We start from the raw sequence: 25,291 nt of genomic DNA on the forward strand, positions 1-25,291 counted from the left end.
CCCACAGGTACCCTGAAATATTCTTTATTCAAGCAGGTGACTTCAGTCACTCCTCCCCTTCTGCTCTGGTTAACGCTGTGGTGCCTCTTTCCTAGTGGGCATGTAGGAGGCTGGTAGTTCTCTCCCTTCCTTTCCCTCCATGCCCGCTGCTGCTGCTGCTGCTGCTGCTGGGGTTGAAAATCTCTCCTTTCCAGGTGTGCAGATCCCACCTTCAAGATATGCCAGAGCATCATTCCCTCGCTGCTTGGTTCCCCTGCACCACCAGCCATGACAATGCTCAGGTTGCTGATGGGGAGAAAACACACTTGAATGATGAGAGAGTTTGGCTCAAAGTAAGTGTCGTTGGGCACCTGGGCTTAATAGGGAGGATACTTTGTAGGAGTTGGGGAGGGCTTTCCTATCCTTGTCCCACACTTTCAGGGATAAAGGCCAATTCTTTCCCTTCCTCCTGTCCTGGAGTAATGAAGAGCTCTCCCTCAGCTGGGTCACAAACTCATCAGCTACAGCCAGGCGTTCTACCGATGAGTTGTAGCAACTGAAAGCCAGTGACTGGCACATGTATCACTTGTTTCATCCCCTTTAGCATATGAGTCTGTGGCAGCAATCCATCCTGGAAGCTGCCAGCGCATGGATCACCACAACGAAGGAGACAGAACCCTACAACAGTGTTCTGTAAATGAAAAAGCCATTGCTAGGCAAATACGGTAATTCCTTGCTTAACACTGTAGTTATGTTCCTGAAAAATGCTACATTAAGCAAAACAATGTTAAGCTAATCCAATTTCCCCATAAGAATTAATGTAAATGGGGCGGTTAGGTTCCAGGGAAATTTTTTTCACCAGACAAAAGACTATATTTTTTATATATATATATACATACACACAGTATAAGTTTTAAACAAACAATTTAATACTGTACATAGCAATGATGATTGTGAAGCTTGATTGAGGTGGTGGAGTCAGACGGTGGAAGAGGGTGGGATATTTCCCAGGGAATACCTTACTGCTAAATGATGAACTAGCACTCGGCTGAGCCCTCAAGGGTTAACACATTGTTGTTAATGTAGCCTCACACTCTACAAGGCAGCACGAATTGAGGGAGGGGAGACAGCATGGCAGAGAGAGACAGAGACACACACCGTGTGTGTGTGAGAGAGAGAGAGACGCGCATTGCCCCTTTAAGTACGGTGACCCAACTCTAAGTACGTTGCCTTTTTAAGTAGATTAGCAAATTGAGACAGCAGCTGCTGCCAGCAAGCTCCCTCCGTCCTGAGCCCTGTCGTGTGTGTCTCCCCCCCCCCCATGGAGATAAGGTACAGAAGTGGGGTGGGGGGAGCGGGACATCATGACATTATCACCCTTCTTCCCCTCTCCCCCGCACAGCAAGCAGGAGGCTCCCTGGAGCAGCTCCAAGGCAGAGGGCAGGAGCAGCACACGGCAGTGGGGGGAGGGACATCTGAACTGCCTGGCAATTGATAGCCTCCTGGGCGGCTGCCACACAGGAAACTTAGGGGAGCGGGGAGCTGATGGGGGGCTGCCGGTCCACCCTGGTTCCACCAGCTAGCTTCAATGGGCTGCTCTTTCTGCAAGCAGTGGACAAAGCAGGCGGCTGCCAAACAACGTCAGAAGGGAACATTGTGCAACTTTAAACGAGCATGTTCTCTAATTGATGAGCAACGTAACAACGTTAACTGGGACGACTTTAAGTGAGGAGTTACTGAACCGAGAGGGGTTATTTGAGATTTTACTGTTAGTCTTCAAGGGCACCTTCAGCATCGCCCTTCCTCCAGTGCAGAGTGGGCGCAAACTGCTGCTGTTCTGCTTTAGCTCAGTTTTCACACAGGTTGCACTGGTGTAAATGACTGTACAAGGGGCAGTGTGGCCCCAAGGCCTTAGGGCCGGTCTCTTCTGGGAAGTGAGAAGGCTGGCCTGGAATTCCTGACCATGCCCACAGACATGTTAGAGAGGATGGGAGTCAGGGCCTTTCTGACCTGGCATCTGAGACTCTGTTCCACAACTGCATTGGCCTCAACTCCACCAGGGAGAATAAAACCTGGGTTTCAGTCACATAAGGAGGACTTGAGTAGAAGAGACACAGGGAGCTGATACATCCATTAGGGAGATGCAGTTCATACAGTGCTGATTTTCTGATTGTAACCACAGTTTCATTTTATGTGGCTGCTGCCTTCTATTATTGGGAGGTTGTTATTTGTCTTTGCTCTTTCCGTACAGTTTATATGGGGCATGTTGCCCTGTTTAGTCCTAGATTATCTATAATTACCTTTTGTTAAGGCACTTGGAAGACTTAATGCATCATTAATTATTGGTCAATAAACAGTGTTATTACCTTTCTGTCCCTAATACCCCTGTATCCCTAACGTCCTATGCCTCTACAGAGAACTCTACCTACATAGCCTTCATTCTCTTCTGTCTCTATCTCTTGGACCTTGCCTCTGGGTTCCCTACTGTGCTTATGCCAGGGCAAATGCCCTCCATTTCTTCCTTTACTCACAAGAAAGAGGAAAGCCCCCTCTTTGTGCTGCCTTGATGGAGGCTCGCTTTCCACTTCTCACCAGGATTAACTCATATTCCAGTGCATTGGAACTTGTGGTCAGATGTTTATATGAAAGACTTTCATTACTGGCTCCACACGCTCATTTTAGGTGTGCTATTATTTTCCGCCCATAAAATTATTTATGGGCTAGTAATAAATATGCCTATGTTCTTTCTCTTTTATAGTGTTTGCCTGATTGCTAACAGATTGGTCTGGGAAGCAGGTTTCTTATTCACACATGTGTATGAAAAAACACTCTCCCATACAAATATAGCTGTTTACACACACATCTCAATAACACGTGCATACACCTCCACTTACAGGACTATTTTAATGCTCCATGTCACATGCTTTAAATGAACAATCACATTGCTCATTAGGTACAGGATTCCAGTTGTATGGAATGAAACATTTTCAACAGGTGGCACTAAAGAGCAAAGAAATCATTGTGCCCCTATATGAAGGCACAGACGTAAGTGGGTGTGGCCATCTGCTGAAGAATGCAAATATCTGTGCAACATAACTAGCCTCCCATAGTGCACCTCAGCATAGCTGGTATACTTGCAGATATGAGTTATTCTGATTTATGGAGGAGCACTTTCCAGTGGCAGTGCTTTGTTCTCTATTTCCCACACATCAGATTCAGGGAAGATTTGGAGTCATGTCAGAATGTAACAAGCAGGAAATTAAGCAAAAGAAAAAAAAATTAAAATATAGCTAACTGCAGCTCAATCCATAATAAGAAAAAGGAAGCACATGCAGGGAATATTTAGTGAGATAAGCCAGATACGGCAGTTCTAACTTAAAAACAGATTTTGCCAAGTGCCTGCACAGGGGAGCAGTGGGGAGGGATGGAATAAGGAGCTTCCCCCAAATTGGCACAAGCTGAGGATCTGGCCCTCACAAGTTAGGTTGGGATGAGCGCTCGATATTGAGGTGCTTATCCAAACCACCCAAGCTTCTTGGGTGTGCAGAACTGGAACTCTCCATGGTAATGTGCTTCCTGCTTTGGAGCAGGCTGTGGTGCTGACAGGATTGACCTTCATGGTGTCTCAGGGCTTCCAGTCCTGGACATGAGGTGGAAATGCAACAAGCATGAAATAATAATGGGAGGAAAATGTTACTGGGAAATTGCCCAGCCTCAGTGATGGTTGAGTGGGAATTTGGGGCAAAGGTGCAAAAAGATATTTCCTCCATCTTGCTTTGCCCCACGGCTGTGCCAGCTCTTTGTGGGCCCCAGTGAGTGGCTGCAAAGCTGAAATACTTGTCCCACCCTCTGATCACTGTATCCCTGCTCACTGTCCTGAGCTCCCTGGGGGGCTCCTGGGCTATTCCTCATTATGAGGTAACGCTAGGGTGACCAGGTGTCCGGTTTTCAACCCAAGCCGGAGCCCTCACCCCCTCCTGCACCCCAGCCCCCTGAGCCAGCCTGGTGAAAATGAGCGAGTGAGTGAGGGTGGGGAGAGCGAGCAACAGGGGGCAGGGTGATGGAGTAAGCGGGGGTGGGGCTTCGGAGGAGGGGCAGGGCTCAGAGAAGGGGAGAAGCAGGGGGCGGAGCAAGGGTGTTCGGTTTAGTGCGAGTAGAAAGTTGGCAACCCTAGGCAATGCTCAATACACACGAGCCCTCTTCAGTCATGGAGGGCCATCACCCATTTGTTTATTTGTCTGATCAATAGCATTGCTTCTAAAATGCAAAGCCCTATCCCGTGTAGCTCTGTCTGCTTCGCTGTAATCCCCCACCCTAATGTCCCCTCTGGCGTTGTACCCTCATGCGCAGGTGTGCTTCGACAGACCCGGACTGGCCACCTCAGTATTTATTTTCCTGGCCTCTGATGGCATTGCCCTGAGCGACCAGCACAAGCCGACTGTGACCGTCCAGCTGGGGGATGAGAGGAGGCACAACCACTCGCTGGGTGAGTGCACTCAGAGCTGACATGAGGAGGGGAGCTCCCCTTTCCCTTCTCCTCCTCTGCTCCCTCGGCACCTGAGTCCCTCTCTGCTTCGCCTTGGGCTTTCCATTGCAGGGAGCAAGCAGTCTAGCAGAGTCTGAGGAAGCGCCTGAGCAGCTAAGGCAGGGCTGTGTCAGACAGCTCCTAGCAAACAGCCCAAATTGTTATGGCCTCTTTGGCTCAACCTGAGTTCAGTGGGAGCTGGGAGATCTCAACACCTCTCTTGCAGTGTCCTCCTTGAGCTCCTTCCTGCCTCTTTTGTTGGCTGAGACGGTCTGTGCCTCAGGGCAGACCAGGATGAAGGAGGCTGTGGTACCCTCTCTCTGGTGGGATCCTCTCTGCATCCCATTTCTCTCAGCACTGGCTCTCCCTCTCCTGCTTTCTTGACCCTAGTCTAGTTGCTGGTTGGCCCGAAGCAGAAGGATTTGCCTTTGCCTTGGACGTGTCCTGTCTGATTTCCTTGCTGGGAAGGAATCCCTTGCAGGTTGCTTAGTGGAAAAGGCAGACCACAGGAGTAGCGTCTGAGCTGTGGAATAACCCCAGGCAAGCTAAACAATCCCAGAGTTGGGCTAATGGCTTCTTTCTCTCTTGTTACTTCATCCCCCTTAGGGACACATGAGCTGTCATGTCAGCGGAACCCATTGGTCATCAACGTGACCCACAGCCAGGATTTCCTTTTCCACCGGATCACCTCCGTGCTGCTCAATTTCTCCTCCCCGTTAGTGGGCGTCTCAGCCGTGGCCTTGCGAACTTCCTCCCTCCTCAGCTCTTCTGTGCTGAACACCTGCCTCCTGGAACACGAGGGACATGGCCTCCAGAGACACAGGTACCACATCGCCTCGGATTCTTCTGTGTTGCTGCTGGGCGAGGGCCATCACTCTGCTGGCTTTGGGTCTGTCACTCCTGCAGAAGGTGACATCCAGCTTAGAGCATAACTCCTAAGGGCTCAGCCAGAGGGAGACATCCTTTCGCTCAACTAGAGCTGCTACCTCCTTGTTCCGGGACAAACACTGTAGGTATAACTAGACTTCGAGCTGGAGCTGTGAATTCCAGCTCGAGAAGCCAGACCTGATCTGGCTCTGATTTCCAGAGTGCTAAAAATAGAGAATAGTTTCGGTGGCACAAGGGGTGTGAAGGATGAGCCACTCCAGGTGCATGCCAGCTGTTTCAGACAGGGCAGCTAGTCCTCCTGCTACTCATGGCGCCATGGCTGTGCTCTAGTCTCGATCAGAGCAGGCGTGTCTCCTCAAACTGGGATTTACATCTCCAGCTTCAAGTGTGGACATAGAGTATAAGGAGTAATCCAGGGTTGGTAGCTCTTTCCCATCTCTAATTTCTGCTTCTATCGCAGTAAAGAGTCGTGGCTGGAGTAGAATTTAAGGGGCCCATGCAGCCACCAGATGAAGGGCAGTGCAAGTGGGTGAAGTCCACACTAGATTTGGACATCAGCTGGAAATCACTGCAGTTCCTGCACCCAGCCTACCCCCCTGCCCTTCTCCCTCTGCTGCTAAAACAATAGAGATTCTCTCTGGAGTTAGCACTACACTTTTAACTTGGGCCCCTGTCCCTCTATACATGTATGCACACACTCCCCATCACCCTTTCTGCTCAAATTGTTCAGCATTCCACTCAGACAAAAGGTATCGAGGTTTGATTCACTATCTGATTGCAGGAAAAAATAGTTAGGAAAATAGTTCAATTTGGTGTGTGTGTGTGTGTGAGAGAGAGAGAGAGATACAGAATCTCAGTGTTAAAAGAATGTCATTAGGATTAAGTGAGACGATGCTAATATTAAGGTCCCCAGAGCAGCCCCGATTCAGCCCCTTGTTGCGTAGCATTATGATAGTCTTTAATTACAAAAACAACGAGGAGTCCTTGTGGCACCTTAGAGACTAACAAATTTATTTGGGCATAAGCTTTCGTGGGCTATAACCCACTTCATCAGATGCATGGAGTGGAAAATACAGTAGGCAGGTATAAATACACAGCACATGAAAAGATGGGAGTTGCCTTACCGAGTGGTGGGTCAGTGCTAACAAGGCCAATTCAATAAGGGTGAATGTGGCCCATTCTCAACAGTTGACAAGAAGCGGTGAATATCAACAGAGGGAAAATTATTTTTTGTAGTGACCCAGCCACTCCCAGTCTTCATTCAGGCCTAATTTGATGGTGTCAAGTTTGCAAATTAATTCCAGTTCTGCAGTTTCTTCTTGACGTCTGTTTTTGAAGTTTTTTTGTTGAAGAATTGCCACTTTTAAGTCTGTTATTGAGTGTCCAGGGAGACTGAAGTGTTCTCCTACTGGTTTTTGAATGTTACAATTCTTGATGTCTGATTTGTGTCCATTTATTTGTTTGTGTAGATACTGTCCGGTTTGTCCAATGTACATGGCAGAGGGGTATTGCTGGCACATGATGGCATATATCACACTGGTAGATGTGCAGGTGAATGAGCCCCTGATGGTGTGGCTGATGTAGTTAGGTCCAATGATGGTGTTCCTTGAATAGATATGCGGACAGAGTTGGCAACGTGGTTTGTTGCAGGGATTGGTTCCTGGATTAGTGTTTCTGTTGTGTGGTGAGTAGTTGCTGGTGAGTATTTGCTTCAGGTTGGGGGGGCTGTCTGTAAGTGAGGACTGGCCTGTTCACATACTATTTGTCCTAAGGAGCCCTGCCTCTGTCAGACCTTGATCCAGCAAAGCACTTAACCATGTACTGAACTTTTAGCATGTGAGCAGTCCCATTGACTTGAAAGATCAACTCACATGCTTAGAATGATGCACGTGCTTGTCTCAGCGTGCTCAGCGCCTTGCAGGATCGAGCCCTGGACATCCTGGCATTAAATATAACATGCTGGTTAACAGCGTCCCTCGGGAGATAAAGTTGAAACTTCCCAAGTCAGCTTTGGCACCCACCAGTCTCTCATTAAACTCTGAGAGAGGGAAACACGAGGAGAGCAACTCTCCATAAAACAGACCATTGGCGGGAGCTTGACAGATGCCTGCCTTTCCATTTGTGTTTTGGTTTCCTTCCACTTTACCACCGGATGTCCCAGTCCTGTTCCAAAAAGCTCCACTGGGGAGGGGAATCTCCTCTTTTCCTGCTAGGATTTGGGTGCCATGCTAGATTCCTCAAATACCTCTGCCCCGAGCTCCCACCCCATCCCTCAGAGGCTGCTCCTTTACCAAGTCTCACGCAGCTGCTTCAGTAATAATACTAATAATTAATTAATAATAACATGCTTTAATTTATCGGTGTCCAGTGCACCAAGGCCTCCAAATATCTTAGTAAAGTATGTAACTGAGGAGCAGTATTTGCAGAATAGGGCAGCATGTTCCAAATAAATCACACTGCAAAGGAAAAGAGGGAAGAACTGACATCCAAGATTGAATGAATAAATAAATAATGCAGAAAGCACATTCAGAGCCAAAGACACAGAGCTGAGAAGGAATTAAAGAAAGGTGGTAAGATTTGTTCTAATGATGATAACAGATGATGATGATGATGATGATTGATGATGCAAAGTTTGGCTGTGGATCCCGATCCTAATTTTTCCAAAGTTTAGAAGTGTCCAGATCCAGGGTTCACATTCAAGCAATTATGCAGATAGTGTCCAACTGGGAATTTTGGATTTTGTCCATGCTCATCTCTAATACTAACTGTTACTGTTGTTATAAGTTTTCTTTATGAATGGCACTGAACGAAAGAATGAAGTAAGAGTGTGTTTGTGTGTGTGTATGAGAGAGAGAGAAAACACTAATGTGATGTAACTGAGTTATGCAGAGTTCTGGAATGCATAACCAGAGTTTCAGGGTGAATGTGATTTACATAGCAACAGAAATCGCGGCTTTCTTAGTGAATAAACTTGTAAGCGTTGGTCTCAAGCCCTCACTGAGGGGGCACCATCCACCTGAAATCGAGTCAGTTTCCTTTTGGGAGTAGTCACGGCCACACATGCCCCTCAGCCCCTGCCAATGGTGTGATTTTATAATCACATTTTCCCAGATTTAAAAATATATTTCTTTCTCCAGTTGCTGTGTGAAAGACCCACACAAACAAGATGGGAAACCGACTGATACTGAAGGAAAGGTGGAACGGGCCATACACAAAGGCTGCCAAATACACAAAGAAAACAAATTGAAAAGATAGGGAATGGCATATTTTTTTCCGTATGATCTCTTTATTGAAATCTCAGGGAGGTTATTTGTAGCAATAATGGATACATTTCAGACCGAAGTATCATTTTTAAATGAGTGGTGTCCCTTTAAGTACTGGCATGAGATTGCAAAGAGACATGTCACGTAGCCTTCACGCCGTACGAAAGCGGATTTTAAAGTACATACTGCCCACTAATGAATAGCATAGCTTTACAAATCCTGTGTCTGAGTCCTCTCTAGTGTAGCTCCCCTGAAGCCAGCGGACTCATGCAAGGCATAGAACTTCATGAGTTGATGTACACCTCCTGGGGTTGCTGGGAATCGGACTGAATCCACAGCATAAGCTTTGTAAGCCTCACTCATCATGCCAAGTGGAATCCACGCCTTCAATGATTTTTCTGTGGGTCAGGCTTGCCCAATGAGGTGCTGAGCTGAACGAACGCATCATCTGTCAGCGGTAGAACATGCTCACCAGCAGCAATGGGAATCATGGGGCTAGTGGTACCTTGTCATACTCCCTTTGAAGGAAGGAGACTTTTATGGGACGAAGGGATCATGGGGGGAGGAGACAGTTGGGGATGGGGAGTCACACCTCTGAGCTCTTGGCGTATGGACAGGTGTGTGGAGGCAAGTCCTGGGGAAAGGGGCAGGTTTGCATGGACAGAAGGGATGATCCATCTCTACCCCTCCTCAGGCTTTTGTCTGAGCTATAGGAGAGGGGATAAAATTGTGGGGGAGAGATGCCCCCTGCCGGCTCTGGAAGAGGAGCCAGCCTCCTTGTCATCAGTGTGCTGAGTTTGTCCTGCTGGGTGGTAGGGGCAGAAACCCACATAGGTCTTTAAACCTTCTCTTTCTTCAGACATCATGTGGACTGTGGTGCTGGCCAGGCTGCTTTGTCTTGGCTCAGTTCAGCGTGGTGCTGACACCACAATCTGTGGCAGCTGTGTCTTCCCTTTCCTCGCTCTGTGACTTCCCAGAGCTGGGGGCTTGGTGGCTCTTCCTCCACCCTCTCCAGGAGGCATCATGGTTAGGCAGGGCGCTAGGAGCCAGGACTCTGGGATCTAGTCCCCTGTTCTGCTACTGACCCTTGTCAGGCGAGCCATTCTGGGGGCTGATTCACAGCGATGAGCGCCTGCCACCTCAGGTGGAAGGAAGAGTGCTCAGCACCTCTGGCCATCAGGCCCCCAGGACCGGATATTCCAGTGAACTCCTCAGGGTAGGTGCTGTACTTGTTTGAAAATCAGGATGTGCTGGGTACTTTGGAAAATCTGGCCCATGTTGAAATGGGAGCCGAGCTCTTTTTGAACCCTCATGGGAGTGCTGAGAACTTGGAAATCTTGCCCTCTGTGCATAAATGTGGGCATCCAAGAAATGGGGCATCCAACATTAGGGCCTTTGCTTCTCTTTGCCTCATTGTCACCACCTATATACCCAGTATAACAGCACTTACCTTCCAACCCGGGTCTCAGTAGGAGTCAGGAAAGTGCTTTGGGTAGCTCGAATGACGTGGGCTTTAGAAGTGCAACATATTCATATCATCCCCATCTTATGGACAAGAGGGTCCCATACTTGGGGGGCAGAGGACCCATAAAGCCTGGCTCCCCCTGATTCCTAGTGTGCAGAAGTCATAATAACAATAACAGAGACTCTTTACCAGCTCTGGAAGCGCCTGGCTAATTATTTCCCCCTTTCTTTCATTTTAAAAATGATTTTCAAGTCCAAAACAAACATACCAGAATATTAAAACAAAGCCTAATAATATATTGGGTATAAATGCAGGTGGAGTTTGGGAAGAAAATACCCCATAAAAGTTCAAGAATAAAACATATTAGCAGGTTCAGAGACTTCCACTCACCAGTAAAAGATGAAATCTGTGGTGTTCCAGTAAAGAATTGAACTGACCACACATGCAGTGTGTATGTAAGCCTATTATTAAAAATAACCCCACAAAAGTAACAAAGGAGACTCGGAAAAAGAGGTTTCCTGGCTTTAGTCTAGTTTCATTTCCAGTATAATAAAAATAACATCCCTGTGTTTCTCTTGCATCTTTCATCCTGAAGGATCCCCAAGTGCTCTGCAGCCTGTACTACAATAAAGAGATCACACACCCACACATGAAATGCAGGCATCTCCGGGGAACATGGCAGTCATTCTGCACCGGCAACGAGACATAGTTGTTTCAAAGAGAGGAAGCGATTAGTCTCCCCAGGTGAAACTGCAGGAGGAATTATAGGGAGTACAGAAACTGCCTTAAGGATCACAAGCTGTCAGGCCTTTGAATGTTGTCTCATCCAAAAGACGCCTCCACCCTCAGTGCCCTCTAACAACATGCTGGGTCAGGGGTGCAGAGTGGATGGCAGCACATTGACTCCCCTCCTCACCTGGCACTCCAGGAGCACAAAGTTGTGCTTGCTCCCTGTGCCAATGCTGGGAGACTGAGTTGCTGTCCTCCCCGAGCCCACATGGGGTCAGCCATCGAAAGCTCCCAGCAGCAAGGAAGGAATGACTTCAGCATGTACCTCGTTAGGACCTGAGCCAATGCGCACTGAAGCCAGTGAGAGTCTTTCTGTTGACTTCAATGGATCTTCCCTTAATCCCTTAGGATCCACTAGGAGGTCTACACAACTGCTTATGTCACTGTAACTTACAGGGGTGTGAAGAAGCCACCCCCGCGAGTGACGCAAGTTGCAGCGACCTAATGGCGCTATGTCAGCGGGAGACGCTCTCCTGTTGGCATAGAGCGTCTTCACCAGGCACGCTGCATCAATGCGACTGCGCCAATGTAGCACTTCTAGTGTAGACTAGCCCTATGACATCCTACATAGGGCATGTCTACAATGCAGCTGGGACCAAGCCTCCCAGTCCCGGTAGACAGACTCGCGCTGGCGGGGCTCAAGCTAGTGTGCTGAAAATAGCCAGGGGGTCAGGTGGGCTTGAGAGGCGACACTGCAATGCTCACAGTGCTATTTTTAGCATGCTGTCTTGAGCCCTGCTAGCATGAGTCTGCCTATCCTGGTTGGGAGGCTCACTTCCATTGCCGTGTAGACATACTCTCGTTGCACCCAGAGTATCTGAAGTAGCGCCTCTGCCTGGTACTTCAGCCCCTTCCAGTTAATTGCTTTTGTTCTCCATCCAGCCTTTCCCTTTGCATGTGAACACCGAGCCACATTCCCTCCTGTTTTCTTTGGTATGGACTGTACATCAAGTCAGGGCAGCAGATTTTATTTATTGACTTTTTAAACTGCATTTTATTTTTAGCCTGTTGGAGTTTATGTTTGCTTGTGCTGGGAAGTGCCTTGGCACTATTGAAATCCAGTCTGCATTGTATTCTTATCCCCCCCCCCCCAAGTTTTAAAGGATTAAAAAGAAATCTGGTTTTGGTTTTTTGGAAGTTTTTAATTTTTGCCTTTTCTTGTTCAGCATGGGAAGAATTGCAGTTCCCTAAGCTGTTCCCTTAGCTTTCGGGCCCAAGTATCTGACTTTTACCCAGGAATGATTTGACCTTAGGTTTTGGTAATTAACTCCCAGGCCCCTCCAAAGCTGGGCTATCCCCTACTGAGAGGGCGAACCTCTAACCGAGAGCTGGACCTAACCAGAGCCCCAGAGCCAGCCTCTTGGTGGGGATGGTAATGGGAGGACATGGGCAATATGTGGGTCAGGAAGAGAAGGCAGAGTGGGGGAGGGGAGGAGGGAAAGAAAAGGAGAAGGACAAGAGGGAAACAAAGGAAGGAAATGGGAAGAGCCAGGCAAGTGTTAGAGGGAGGGGATTCAAATGAAATAGAAAGGGATACACAAGTTTGTTTGAAAAACATTTGTTCCAGGCTAGTTTAGCACTGGTGAAAGGTATGGGACTGAGAGCCCCATTTATCGCATACAGCCTGGGCAGCATCACAGCAAGCTTCCTCCAGGCTGCCCCACCCACATGCCTGTCACCAGACCTGGAGGGACCCCCGACCCCACCCCACCCCACCCCACACATTTCTAGGGGAGAGATTCAGATCTTGATAATCCTAGGTTGTAGGGCTGGATTTTGAACTTGGCATGAATAGACTCCAGCTCCGCCCTGAAGTCTCCTTCCAGCTGTTTCTCCTCAGGCAGTGGTGACTGACCCCTGGGGCATTCCTTGGGCATTAGTGACAGGCATGTAGGACTTGATGGCTGAGCTCTGCCACCCAGGGAACTCGTTTCGGTGAGCTGTTCACCTATCCCCAGAATGCCCAGGGCTAGGGCCGTAATATGGCAATGCAGACAAACATAAGTACGTATGGCTTTTTTGTGGGCAATGCTCTTTCTTCTGCTATATGCAGGCCATTTCTAGAGCTTAATGCCTTGTACATTAGCTATTCAGAATGCTTGAGCCATCTCGCTCCATTCCACTCAATTTATAATCTACAATAAAAACACATTTTCATAGCTCAGGGTACATGATTGCACTGAAAAGGCCTCTGCCTTTGTCATAGACTCTTAGATTCATAGATCCGAAATCCAGAATGGACCATTAGATCATCTAACCTGCCCTCCTGTATAGTGCACGCCACAGAATTTCAGCCAAGTTATTCCTGTACTGAGCCCAGTAACTTGTGTTTGACTAAAGCGTCTCTTCCAGAAAGCCATTTTTAAAGGGGTAGGGGCTGTAGAGTCGATTTCCAGCAGTACATTCAAGGATGTTGCATTCCTTGCCCAGAGGCAGAGAGGTGGGCAAAGTAGTCCTGCTCCAGCCTTCTTTGTGATTGTCACATAGGCCCTGTCTACACCAAAGAAGTCACTAACATTGATTCATTGGTACGAATCAGAGCAAAGCTGGCACACCAGCTGTCTGCCATTTCCAGCACAGCATCATCTAACCCTGCTAGGAGCAAGTCTAACCAATGAGGTGCTTAAAACTACGTCAACGGCTGGAACGGCCTCTACACTAGGGCTCCTAATGTTGCCAACAGCAATGGACCTGAGCTGATGTAAACAACGGTGGGGGATTTTTCCTCCAAGGCCTTGTGGCTTCTATGTTAGATACCATCCCCTACCCATTTAGCGCATATATGTGTCAGTGAAAGGCACCTTAGAAATACAAAAGAAAGGGGGAAGGTTAAAAATTATGTCAGGGCTGAAGGCAGCTCGCCTTCCCAGTGAGAAACGTGCTTGTTAGCGTGAGGAAATGAGATACCTCATGATTGGTCAGCTCTAAAAAAGGAGACACTAACTCAAAGAATAGGACAGGAAAGGCCCTCTTCATCCTAGGAACCAGGAGCCAGCTTGCAGAAGCCTTGAAGGCAATTTGAGGAGTCCCTGTCAGTGAGCTCCCAGGACATAAGGGGATGACTCAGTGCTGGATTTCTCAGTGTGGCACGTGGGATGAGAATAAACCGCATGAGATTCCTGTGGCCACTTGAAATGGGCTCTGGGGAGAACCCTTGCTAGTTGGTTGTGCACGTCTGTGGGAAGGGACCACAACTTGTTGGTGGAATGTGCAGTGTAAGGAGAGATGGAAATTGCTCTTGGAGGCTTGCATAAGTGGATGTTTTATTTTTTAAAATATCAGAAATCTTTTAAAAAGGATCAAAATGAAACATTTCATTTCACCTAAACAACATTTTTATCCTCTTTTTTTCAATTCATAAAAATTTAATTTTCAGTTTGACCAGCAACAATTTTTTTAATTACTAGCAAACTAAACAATTGTGACTCACATAAATGTAGACATTTTTCCAGTTTGTGTCATAGTTTGTCTATTATAGGTATTGATGTGATGCTTGGCATGACCATGTATTATAAATGGGATGGATGGATGGATGGATGGATAGCCTTACAGTGACAAAGGCACGGATAACTGTAGTGAGGTTCTCATCTGTAAAGAAAAAAGGTCATAAGCTTCTAGCCAAGTGTGGGTAACAAATCAGTGGTGTTGGCTGATGTTGCTCGTTAGCCAATCAGAAGCAGCTGAGAATCCAGCAGCATCCCTCCCCCCCCCCCGCCCCAATCTGCCAGTTCTTTTCAGTGGCTTCCTATAACCTACAAGCGCTATTCTAATGCTGTCCAGGTGAGTCTCACCAGCTAACTGTCATCAGTATCTCAGGGTCTTGGCCAATGAATCTCAACTATAGCATCTGGCAGGGAGAGGCCCTGTGTATACACAACCCCTTTGTGTGTGCCTCAGAAGTGACAGACTTGCTGTCGCTGTCAAAGAGGGAATCAGGAATCCGTTCCCACCAATCCTGCTCTAGTGTTGAAATCTGGTGGCCCAACTGGGAGTCAGGACTCTTGGGTTCACTCCCTGGCTCCGCCACTGCCCTGCTGAGCTGTTTGGCAAGTCATGTCACTTCTCACTGCCATATTCCTCTATCTGTGTAGTAGGGATAATGACACTTACCTGCTCCACAGGGACTTTGAGACTTAATTAGTTATTGTCTGTAAGGTGCCTTGAGAGTCCTAGATAGAAGGTGATATCTTGGATGGGGAACGTACTATAATTATTAGAAAAGGAGACACAAAAATGCTCCCTGCTCAACTCTCCCTGGACATACTCAAACGTGTGGGGCAAAGAGAATGAAATTGTATTAAAGTAACAGAACAGGAACAAGCACCTTCCTCAAAGAAGCTGCTTTGGTTTGAGGGAAAAGAGAACATCAGAGAAGACCTCTCCCAACCATCATACCACGTTGCATCATGCTCCACCAAGGGGAGAAATCTCCACCACTGCTTTAGAAGCATTAGATCCCAGAGGAAAATTCTTTTTCCTTCCGCAAAAGACCATGGAGATTTCCAATAGAAACTGCACTGAAGGAACTTCTCACACATATACAATCACCTCTCCTCATCTATCCATCAATCTGTTTTTGCCAGATTGCTTTGGGGTAGGCATCTCTTATTTGATTGGCAGCATGGCCCTGATCCAAAGCCCACTGAAGTCAATTCCAAGACTCCCTATGACTTCAGTAGCCTTGAGCTTCCATTGTCCATCACCCTGTACATTGACAGCAGTATAGAAATCACTTCTAATAATACTTTTCACTTGTTAAAATTGTGGCTTAATTTTAAAGGCTGTTTTGATAGCAGCCAACGAGACTGCAGCCTGGGCAGATGTTACAGCAGATTTATGGATGATTTATGGTGTCTTAGAAGGTTCTGTTTGGTTTGGTTAAGCCCACCAGTATTTTCTGGGCTCTTTGAAATATTCACAATAAAATCCAAATTGTCATGTTTTCAGAAATTTGAGGTTTTCATATTTTGCTTTGCTTGCAAAATTGGTTCAATTTCCTGAAAAACCTGCACAGTTTCACAGCTATTGGAGCCCTCTCTGAGCAGTTTCAGATATTTCCAGATTTGAAATTTTGTTTGGTTGATGAGTTTTGCCCTCAAGACCCAGGGGACGGTTCAAAGCATCACATGGTTGTTTGCCAAAATGACCATTTGCCAAAATGTCACAACAAATCATTTGTTTGGGCTGCAAAAGAGGCTGGGATACAAACACCAGTATTTTTCGAGATGTTGCATGGAGGAAAAAAATAATATTGGCTACTTGATTTTTCTTGCACGACCCTCATCCAAAATATCTAAGTGTCATGGGACTGCAAGAGTGGGCTGACGGGATAAGCTGTATCCATCTGTTATAATCAACAAGAGAAAGAAAGATCTATTTCACGCTGAGGTCAGAGCTGTGCTGTCTATGGCATGTCCCCACAGATACTGCTGAGGAGTATAGATTCCATGGGCCATTATGGACAGACACTTGTTCCTGAGAATCATGCCAAACCATGGTATGCTATAGATTCTAGCCTCTAAGCTGGCTGTAACACATAGACCATCTTTTGTGTGTTTGTAGAGCACCTAGCATAATGGGATCCTAAGGGCTGCCACAGTACATGATGTTCTTTTTATGAGTACTATTCTCCTGAAAAGGAAATCTGTGATCAATGATCACTGAAACCATTCTGGAGACAACCAAGCCAAGCCCCCATCCTTGATATAACTCCTCTGAGGTTTATGCCAGCAGAGCTTTTGACCCAGCCATTTTTAAGCACTATTGTAGCTGGCATAGTTCTGATCCCACAGCCTACGCTTGTCACCCCATCCCCAAGACTGACAAGGCCCCGTTCAGTATCAGAACTGGCAAGCAGCATATTAAATGGTCTCCAAATGTCTCCACAGCATCATTGTAGCGCAGCATGCTGACACTGCATCGCTGGCTCATGAGCTTACGAAGTTGTGTCACAACATAGGTCTGCAGCAGACGTTATGGTGCTGTGGCACAGAAATCAATATTGCAGGCTTCCTAGTTTTGTCACCCCAATATTCCTCTTCCAGCTTGATGTCTTTACCTGCCTTTCTATAGTAGATTGTAACATCTTTGTGGCATGGACCTGGTCTTATAAAGTGCCAGAGAAGTAAGAACAGGACAAACTCCTAGTAACTGTAAGCGTCTCAGGGCAGGGACCACTTTTTTGTTCTATGTTTGTACAGTGTTTAGCACAGTGGGGTCCTGGTCCAGTACTAGAGCCCCAGGGTGCTACGCCAATGCAAATAATCAGTAGTAATAAAAGTGGCATCCTTAGGGTGGCTTGCAGAAAATAAGCAAATTCCCTTGTCACATTCCTTGTCATTGAGAGACTGGAGATAAGAAAATGTCCCAAGAGAAAAGACCCACCCCCCCCCACACACACCCATACACCTGAGAAGGTTACATTGAATAAGAGCTCAGATTATTCAATGGGAGGTAAACACAGGGATGGGGAAGGGTTGTGCCCTTGGGTATTGGGGGCACAGTTATGGAGCAGTACAACCGCATGGAGAGAGAGGAGAGGGAGGTCTACAATTGGTACCAGATGCACTCGGAAGCTAATGACCTGACAAGCGCTGTGCTCATAAAACAAATTCTTTCAAAAGGAAGCAAATGGAAATATAAGCTAGTGAAAGAATTTGCAGCGGCTGCCCTGAAACCATTTCTCACTTCATAAACAGGTCTGTGCAGGAAAAACAGCCTTTTTTTTTTTGTGGTCCTTTCTCTTGCCATTTTCCCCTCCTCCATTCACCTCCAACCCTGAATGGGCTGTTCCGCGCAGGTTTCCATGGCAACTTTGGCTAATGGGATGTGGCTGGAGTCGGCAATGAGTTCTGTTCGTTCTACGCATAAGTCTGCAGCATTTTTTGGTGACTTCGCTCAATGAGTATTTGCCCGTGGTGGCTGAGTGGGTTCCTTCCACACAGATGGCTCCTGCAGCTGTAACACCTGGTGCTAGCAACCTGTGAGCTCTCACAAGCTGAGCTGGCTTGGGATTTGGATGGGAGACCTTCGGGGCCAGGGGAGGACCCCAGCTGTTACAGGAAGCTGTGTGGCTGATTCACTAGGTAGCGCTCTTCCCTCTGAGCAGCTTTAGGGGTGCTGTGCCTCTTGGAGGTACTTCCTTTTGGGGGAGCCATAAAACCAAGGTCCTGAGCACTTGCAATCACTAAATATCCCCTGGCACTTTTTTGCAAAAGTTGGAGCATAAACCCCAATGTCTTGGTCAAATTCCATTCCAGGTAATTACATTCTGTGTATTTAATTTCCCTCTGCAATTTTAAATGGCTCCAGCATTTCCTCTTCATTTTCTTGAATGTTGTGCAGTATTGCTGTGGTCAGTGACAGAGTAGCCGTGTTTTATCCAAGCAGTGGCTGCATTTCCTTGGCGGGGGAAGTGAACCCTCTCCGCAAACAGGGAGCAGTGTGATGGTAAATCACATTTGAAAGCTGCCCCTCGCTCTCCCTGATAACTCTGAATAGCGTTTGTACAGAATGCAGTGTGATTATTTTTGTTTGTGGTACAGTAGCACTTTGAGACTCCAGCTGAGAGACCAAGGCCCCATTGTGCTGGGTGCTGTCCAGACACTCAGTGAGAGACAGTCTCTGCCCTGAGGAGCTTAGAATCAAAATAGACAAGACAGGATGTGTGTGTGTGAGGGGGAAAGATTAAGGAAATGAGACACACAGAGAGCACAACTTGCCTGAGATCACACAGGGAGTCTATGGTAGAGCCAGGAGTGAACCCTGAGCACCAGGCCAGCACCTTAATCACAAGCCTTCCTTCCTCCTACTCGTCTTTTACTATAATAAGTAGACTAAATTCCTGGCTGCATGCATGATGGTGCTAATGGGTAGCTGTCAAGGCTCCTTCCCCACTCTGAACTTTAGGGTACAGATGTGGGGGCCTGCATGAAAACTTCTAAGCTTAACTACCAGCTTAGATCTGGTCCGCTGCCACCACTCCCAATGTGCTAATTCCCTTCCCTGGGTAGCCTTGAGAGACTCTTCACCAATTCCCTGGTGAATACAGATCCAAACCCCTTGGATCTTAAAACAAGGAGAAATTAACCATCCCCCCTCCTTTCTCCCACCAGCTCCTGGTGGATCAAGATCCAACCCCCTTGGATCTAAAAACAAGGAAAAATCAATCAGGTTCTTAAAAAGAAGGCTTTTAATTAAAGAAAAAGGTAAAAATCATCTCTGTAAAATCAGGATGGAAAATAACTTTACAGGGTAATCAAACTTAAAGAGCCCAGAGGAACCCCTCTAACCTTAGGTTCAAAGTTACAGCAAACAGAGATAAACACTCTAGTAAAAGGTACATTTACAAGTTGAGAAAACAAAGATAAAACTAACACGCCTTGCCTGGCTGTTTACTTACAAGTTTGAAATATGAGAGACTTGTTCAGAAAGATTTGGAGAGCATGGATTGATGTCTGGTCCCTCCCAGTCCCAAGAGCGAACCACCACCAAAACAAAGAGCAGAAACAAAAGCCTTCCTCCCCCACCCGCCAAGATTTGAAAGTATCTTGTCCCCTTATTGGTCCTTTGGGTCAGGTGTCAACCAGGTTACCTGAGCTTCTTAACCCTTTACAGGTAAAAGGATTTTGGAGTCTCTGGCCAGGAGGGATTTTATAGTATTGTACACAGGAGGGCTGTTACCCTTCCCTTTATAGTTATGACAGTAGCAAGGACACCTTCTGTCGAGAATAGGTAAAGCCCAAATCCTAGACCCATAGTTACTCCATATTCAGTTTTTAGCACATTTCCCTTTTTAACACCGCCACTTGACAATTTCCTTGCCTGCCCTGCAGTGCTGAATCAAAGCAGAGATGGCCCTGTGGGGAGAGAAGAGGGACAGGAGAAGTCGCAGAGCGGGGAAGATGGGCTGAGAGGAACGAGGGAGAGTGTCTGAGGCCATGTCTACGCTACAGACACTGTAGTGGTATAGCCATGGCTCCAGAGCTATGCCGCTGTAACCCCGTAGTGTGGACACAGACTACAGCTACAGAAGGGGTTTTCCTGTCACTGTAGGAACACCACCTCCCTATGTGATGGTAGCTAGGATGACAGAAGCATTCTTCCACCAACCTAACTGTGTCTACACCAGGAATTAGATCGGCATAGCTCCGGCACTCAAGGGGTGTTGAGCCCTGAGCTCCGTAGCTATGTTGACCTGAGTTGTAAGTGTAGACCTGGCCTGAGCTTCCACACACCATTCAGTCCAGGATGTATTTAGCTGCAGTGGATATGTGTCCAGTACACAAACCCCTCAGCTCAGTGCTTTGCTGACACAGCCTTTGCAGGAGCTGGCTACATGTATATTGGGTTTGTTCAGGTCTCCATAGGGGTTTTTTGGGGGTGTGCCCACACACAAGAGTGACCCTAGGGGAGGAAGGCTGCTCGAGTGGTTACGGGATAGCCAGGAACTTGAGAGACCCTGATATGTTTGTGTGTCTGAATGTGATTGGATGTTTTAATTCAGTTCACAAGCCTTTAATAACATGACAAGCTATACAAGAGTTGTCACGGTATATACAAAACACAGATCTCCCTCCCCCGATGCAGGTATCGCTCGCTCTGAGATAGGTGTGACAGCGTGTGTGTGACAGAGACTGTGTGTGGCTGTGAGTGCATGAGGTTGTGCGTGAGTGCAGATGAGCACTGTGTCGCTCAGGGGTAGGTGTGAGAGTACATGGGAGACTGTGTGTGAGCACAGATGAGCACTGTACTGTTTTAACTTGTGTAACTAAATGATGAGTGATTTCCCCTGGGATTTCCTCGGTAGCCTAGTCCCTGCCCCCATTTCCACCTGACGACCATTAACACATGACAGAGATACAGGCTTGCATCAGCATACACGTTTGTAGAGTAAACCCAAACATCTGGGAGATATCTTGTGTGGGGGCTGTGTGCCATCGAGCAACTCACTGCTCCACTTGTGGCCGTGGGTTGTCCTGGGATTCTTTCAGGCAGGGTTGGGGCTCCTTAAAATCCATAGGGTCCCCTCAAAGCCCCTTGTTTGTACATATCCACTCAGCTGTCACAGCTTTTCTGAGTTTCCAGGGGGCTCTGATTTCCTAGGGCCAGCAGGGTCCCCTTAGGGATGCAGAGAGGTAGGAAGCAGATCCCCAAGCAGCAGCATTTTATGTCCTGATCCTGTGAGATGCCGAGCACTTGCAGCTCCCATGGAAGTGCAAGATGCTCAGCACCTCTCAGGATGTGCCCTTAGTTATTATTTTCTAATGAAGAGCTGATGGGAAAAAATGGTGCAAATCCTCAAATAGCATAAATTCAGCACTGAAGTCAGCAGAGCTACACTGATTGACAACAGCTGAGGATCTGGCCCAGCATTTCTTAAAGGGACAGTCTTCGGGGGGGAAATATCGGAACAATCCCTTTGCCTGCAAAAGGAACCTTCGATCTTTTAAAATTGTCATGTGGGTTGTTGTTGTTTTTTTGCCATTTTTACCTTTTGCACTCAAAGCCTGCTCTTGCTAGACTGTCTCTTATTATGTGTTTGTACAGCTCCATAATGTCCTGGAAATGTGGCTTTGAAAAACATGCCCGCTTGGGCCCTGATCCTGTGATTGGATTCACATGGGCTGATCTTGGTGCCTGCGCAGTCTCGTCAACTAAAATGCTGTTCCCCAGGGTTTCAAGGGTCTGATTCACACTGCACCTAGCGGCTAAAACTGAGATCAGGGCCCCATTGCGCCAGGTGCTGCACATACCCATAGCGAGAGGCAGTCCACGTCTCAAAATGCTTACAACCCAAATAGGTCAGAGATGAAGGCTGAGAGGGGAAACAGAAGCACAGAGGGGTGAAGTGAGGAGTCCAGGGTCACACACATGGCAGCTCAGTGGAAGAGCTGGGACCAGAACTTAGGTTCCCTGGCTGCCACTGTACTGCTCTCTCCACTAGATAGCACTGCCTCTCACCCAAGCGTAGGACCAGGGCCTTAACTGTTAGTGTGTGGGAGTTTGTGTGCTGGGAGCAGGTGGAGATTAAACTAAGGCAGAGCCGGGAGAGTGGGGGATATGCTGGGCTCCAGTACCCCTGGCAGAAGAACACATCTCTTGTCCCCAGAGCAAACCTTCGTGAGTGCATGCCTAAATAAGAAGCTGTTGGATATGGGGTGGTTTGAGCCCCCTCACTCCATCCTTCCACTGGTGCTGCCACCTCTGCAGATTAATTGAGGACTAGACTGCAGGGAAACTCCCTGTGTTAACCATCTGCCATCCAGCGTCTCCCTTAGGAAACCAAAGGGGCCGGTGTAGAATGAGCTGAGCTTTACAGCCTGCCAATCCGAGAGAACCGCAAATCCAACCATGGTGTTGTCTGTACTGACCCGTCCTGGGCTGGACATTGGAGCCCTGGACACCAACTGCGCTGACCCATCCCAAGCAGGGTGCTGGCGCACGGGGCATTCCCTTGTGATGGCGCAAGGGAGGAGCTCCTCCTTCTGCAGAAGCGCTGGGATTCCCCACCATGGGGAGCTGCCTTTTGATTCTCTTCTCCCACCTTTGTCTCCTCTACAGCTGTGCCCGCTGGACCTGTGGGGAGCAGGGCAGCTGCATGCCACTGCAGCTCGACCATGCCTTGGTGAACTGCACGTCCGGTGGCCCGGGACACATGAAATGCGCTGTTGCCTGTGAAAAGGGATTTGTCCTCCAGTCCAGTAGCGGGAAGGGTCTGAGCCCCAGGGAGGTGAGTCCTGGTGGAAATAACCATGCAACCTGACTGAGTGACTGCTAGCTGAGAAAGGCTGCTACCCAGCTCCCTCCAGCTTGCTTGGGGCACCCCCAGCTCTGCCAGTGCACCTCAGTCCTGACCCACAGCACTCCTTGCTTTAGTCCAGTGCAGGACCACCACCCTCAGCAAGACCAGTGCCCTTCAGTCCCAATCCGTGGCACACTGCTGTTCCAGACCTGGGCCGCTCACAACCCTGCTAATGCACCTCAGTCCTGACCTGTGCCACCTACTGCTCTGTCAGTCTGGGGTCTGTTTGGCACCGGGGCTCCCAGTCAAGCCAAACTGAAGGATGTTATTGTGAAGTGAAGAGTGATCCCCCAGGGTGTAAAGATACTCCTGGGATGGTGGGGAGAGAAGTTTTCCTGGAAATCTCTCTTCTGGGTACCAAATACAGGAACACTTTCAATAAGGGGACACATCTGTCATGGGTACAGGATCACCCCTCGATTTGATTTCTTCTGGAATGTAGAAGAGAGGTGCCTCATCCCCACCTCTCCCCTGGTAGTAGTCTCTTTCCTGGGTGTGGGGCTGAGGTCAACCAGAAGGGAAGAAAGCAACCACCATTATCCTGCTGCTCCCCTGTGGTCTGCCTTTCCTACTGCAAGTTCTGCTAGTCATATTTGGATCTCTGTGTCTCTGCAAAGAGCAAACACCCTTTCCCTACCTCCTTGTTAAATATGCAGCACTAGGAGAAACTGAGACACATACAATAGTCATACAAAATATCATGAAAATTCCCCACTTCATCACAGTGTGCAAATCTGACATCAGTAAATGGGCATAAGGCAGTCTACCAGAGTGAGAGCATATCTAAATTGGTGTCATTTGCACAATGAGGGGTTGGAAGAGGATACACAAAGTTGTACATTAAAAGCAGTGTGTGAGGGGAGCTACCTGAATGTACACCTTCCTCTGCCTTCCTTATTAGCTGCTTTCCCTCCAGCAATCCCCTTACCCAGCAAGTTACACCCCCATGCTCTCTCTTAGAGCTTGTCTGCACAGGGATATCCAGGAAAGTTAATTCAAATTAACAGAAGGTGTGAATTTGAAGTGGATTAGTTCAACCACATGAAATCCCTGTGTGAACACCGAAATTCAGAATTAAAAGCGCCTCAGTCTTCAAAGTGAATTAAACCAAATTAAGGTCTCTTTAATTCTGATTAACAGTGTCCACACAGGGGTTTAGTGAGGTTTAAATAATCCACTTCAAATTCACATTTTTCCTTAATTCAGTTTAATTTTCCTGGATGTCCCCATGTAGACAAGCCCTCAGACTCAAGGTCATCTCTGATGGAACTCCATTAAAGTCAGTGGAAGTACATCAGGGATGAATTCAGCCCAGCTAAACTCCCTCTTGCCCATGCCTCAGTTCACTTCTGAATTTATCCGGCGACCTGTGGGTCAATCCTGTGCCACACCCTCCAGCTTTCCCAGCAGCACTAGCACGGAAGCGGCTGATGAGCAGACAACCCCTTGTATCGCAATATGCTGCTCTCTGCACCCCAGAGGGCCAGTCCCGATGAATGAATTAAATTGCCACATACCGCATTTGCAAATTCAATCTGTTAGACAAGCGTATTATCCAGCGAGGAACTGAACACCAAGCGGAGGTGATGGTTGTGGCAGTGCGTGAAGTCCCAGAGAGTACTCTGGGTGGCGTACCAGAGGAACAGATGACATGAGTCCATGACAGTTCCGGAGGGAGAGACTAGAATGACAGGTGTCTCCAGAGTGTTGTCACTGTTAAAGGGTAAGGTAATTGCTCGTGTTTTGATCAGAAAAAAGTAGGTTAAGAGAGAGGCGTTTGAAGGAATCTGGATGAGGAGCTAGGTAATAGGATATGGAGCCTTTCTTCCTCTGTCGGTCACTGGTACTAGTCTGTGTGACATGAATTTGGCCTAGTTCCGAGCAGGCAAGGGTCTGTGTTTTAAGCCACCACTATTGTTAGCTCCCTTGTTAGCTGGGAGACCAAGGACTGAAGGGCCTGGGTATTGAACTGCCCTAGAAATGATCCTTGCAGGTGGAGGTAGAGTCCCTTTGGCAGGGCGCTGGGCACAATCCATACTGTATTTGCGGTACCAATAAGTATGGACTGCTGGAATTGAGTCTGTCAGGGTGGCGCCTCTCTCCAGCGCCGGACAAGAGAGCACAGAGTGAAGTGAGGTGAAGATAGATGTGGGTATAAGGAGAGTTTAGGAGACTTTTTCCTGAGGCTGGAAGCAGTTCATGTCTGGAAAGGACAATGCAACTGTGAATGTGTTTCCCTTCGGTAGTAGTTAGATGGGCACTTAGAGAACTATTAGAGTACGAAGATTAATCAGGCAGATGGATGAATCTAGACAGGCTGCTTGGCCCCTGTCTCTCCGAAAATTCTATTAATCATGTGGCCTTCCAGCTAATCCCTATGTAGGTCGAGGCAGATGTCACTGGACGGCAGGTCCCATAACACACACTGGTCCATTCTCAAGAGGAACAAAATGTTCTTTTTGTCTCTAAAATGAAGTCACACAACATAAATCTGCCTGGTGGGAGTTCTCAACATTTGGCAGTCAAATGGGAAGTGTATGGGCAGGGCTGGGCTTGAGGCTGTGACCCAGCAGATGGGA

The 25,291-nt window shown here is 47.7% G+C and overlaps 1 protein-coding gene across 1 annotated transcript in view; it reads left to right on the forward strand.

Moving 5' to 3' along the window:
• The window catches only part of LOC113407547 (pappalysin-2-like), a 155,966-nt gene that overhangs the window by 66,119 nt on the left and 64,556 nt on the right, over positions 1-25,291 (forward strand). Inside the window, exons 10-13 of the mRNA XM_026656179.1 lie at positions 195-332; positions 4,330-4,465; positions 5,111-5,327; positions 22,472-22,640. Of these exons, the coding sequence (XP_026511964.1) occupies positions 195-332; positions 4,330-4,465; positions 5,111-5,327; positions 22,472-22,640 (660 nt within the window). The remainder of the gene's footprint in view (positions 1-194; positions 333-4,329; positions 4,466-5,110; positions 5,328-22,471; positions 22,641-25,291) is intronic.

Source organism: Terrapene carolina, unplaced genomic scaffold (assembly GCF_002925995.2).
Source record: "Terrapene carolina triunguis isolate 2854851 unplaced genomic scaffold, T_m_triunguis-2.0 Scaffold212, whole genome shotgun sequence".
NCBI classification, from domain to species: Eukaryota; Metazoa; Chordata; order Testudines; family Emydidae; genus Terrapene; species Terrapene triunguis.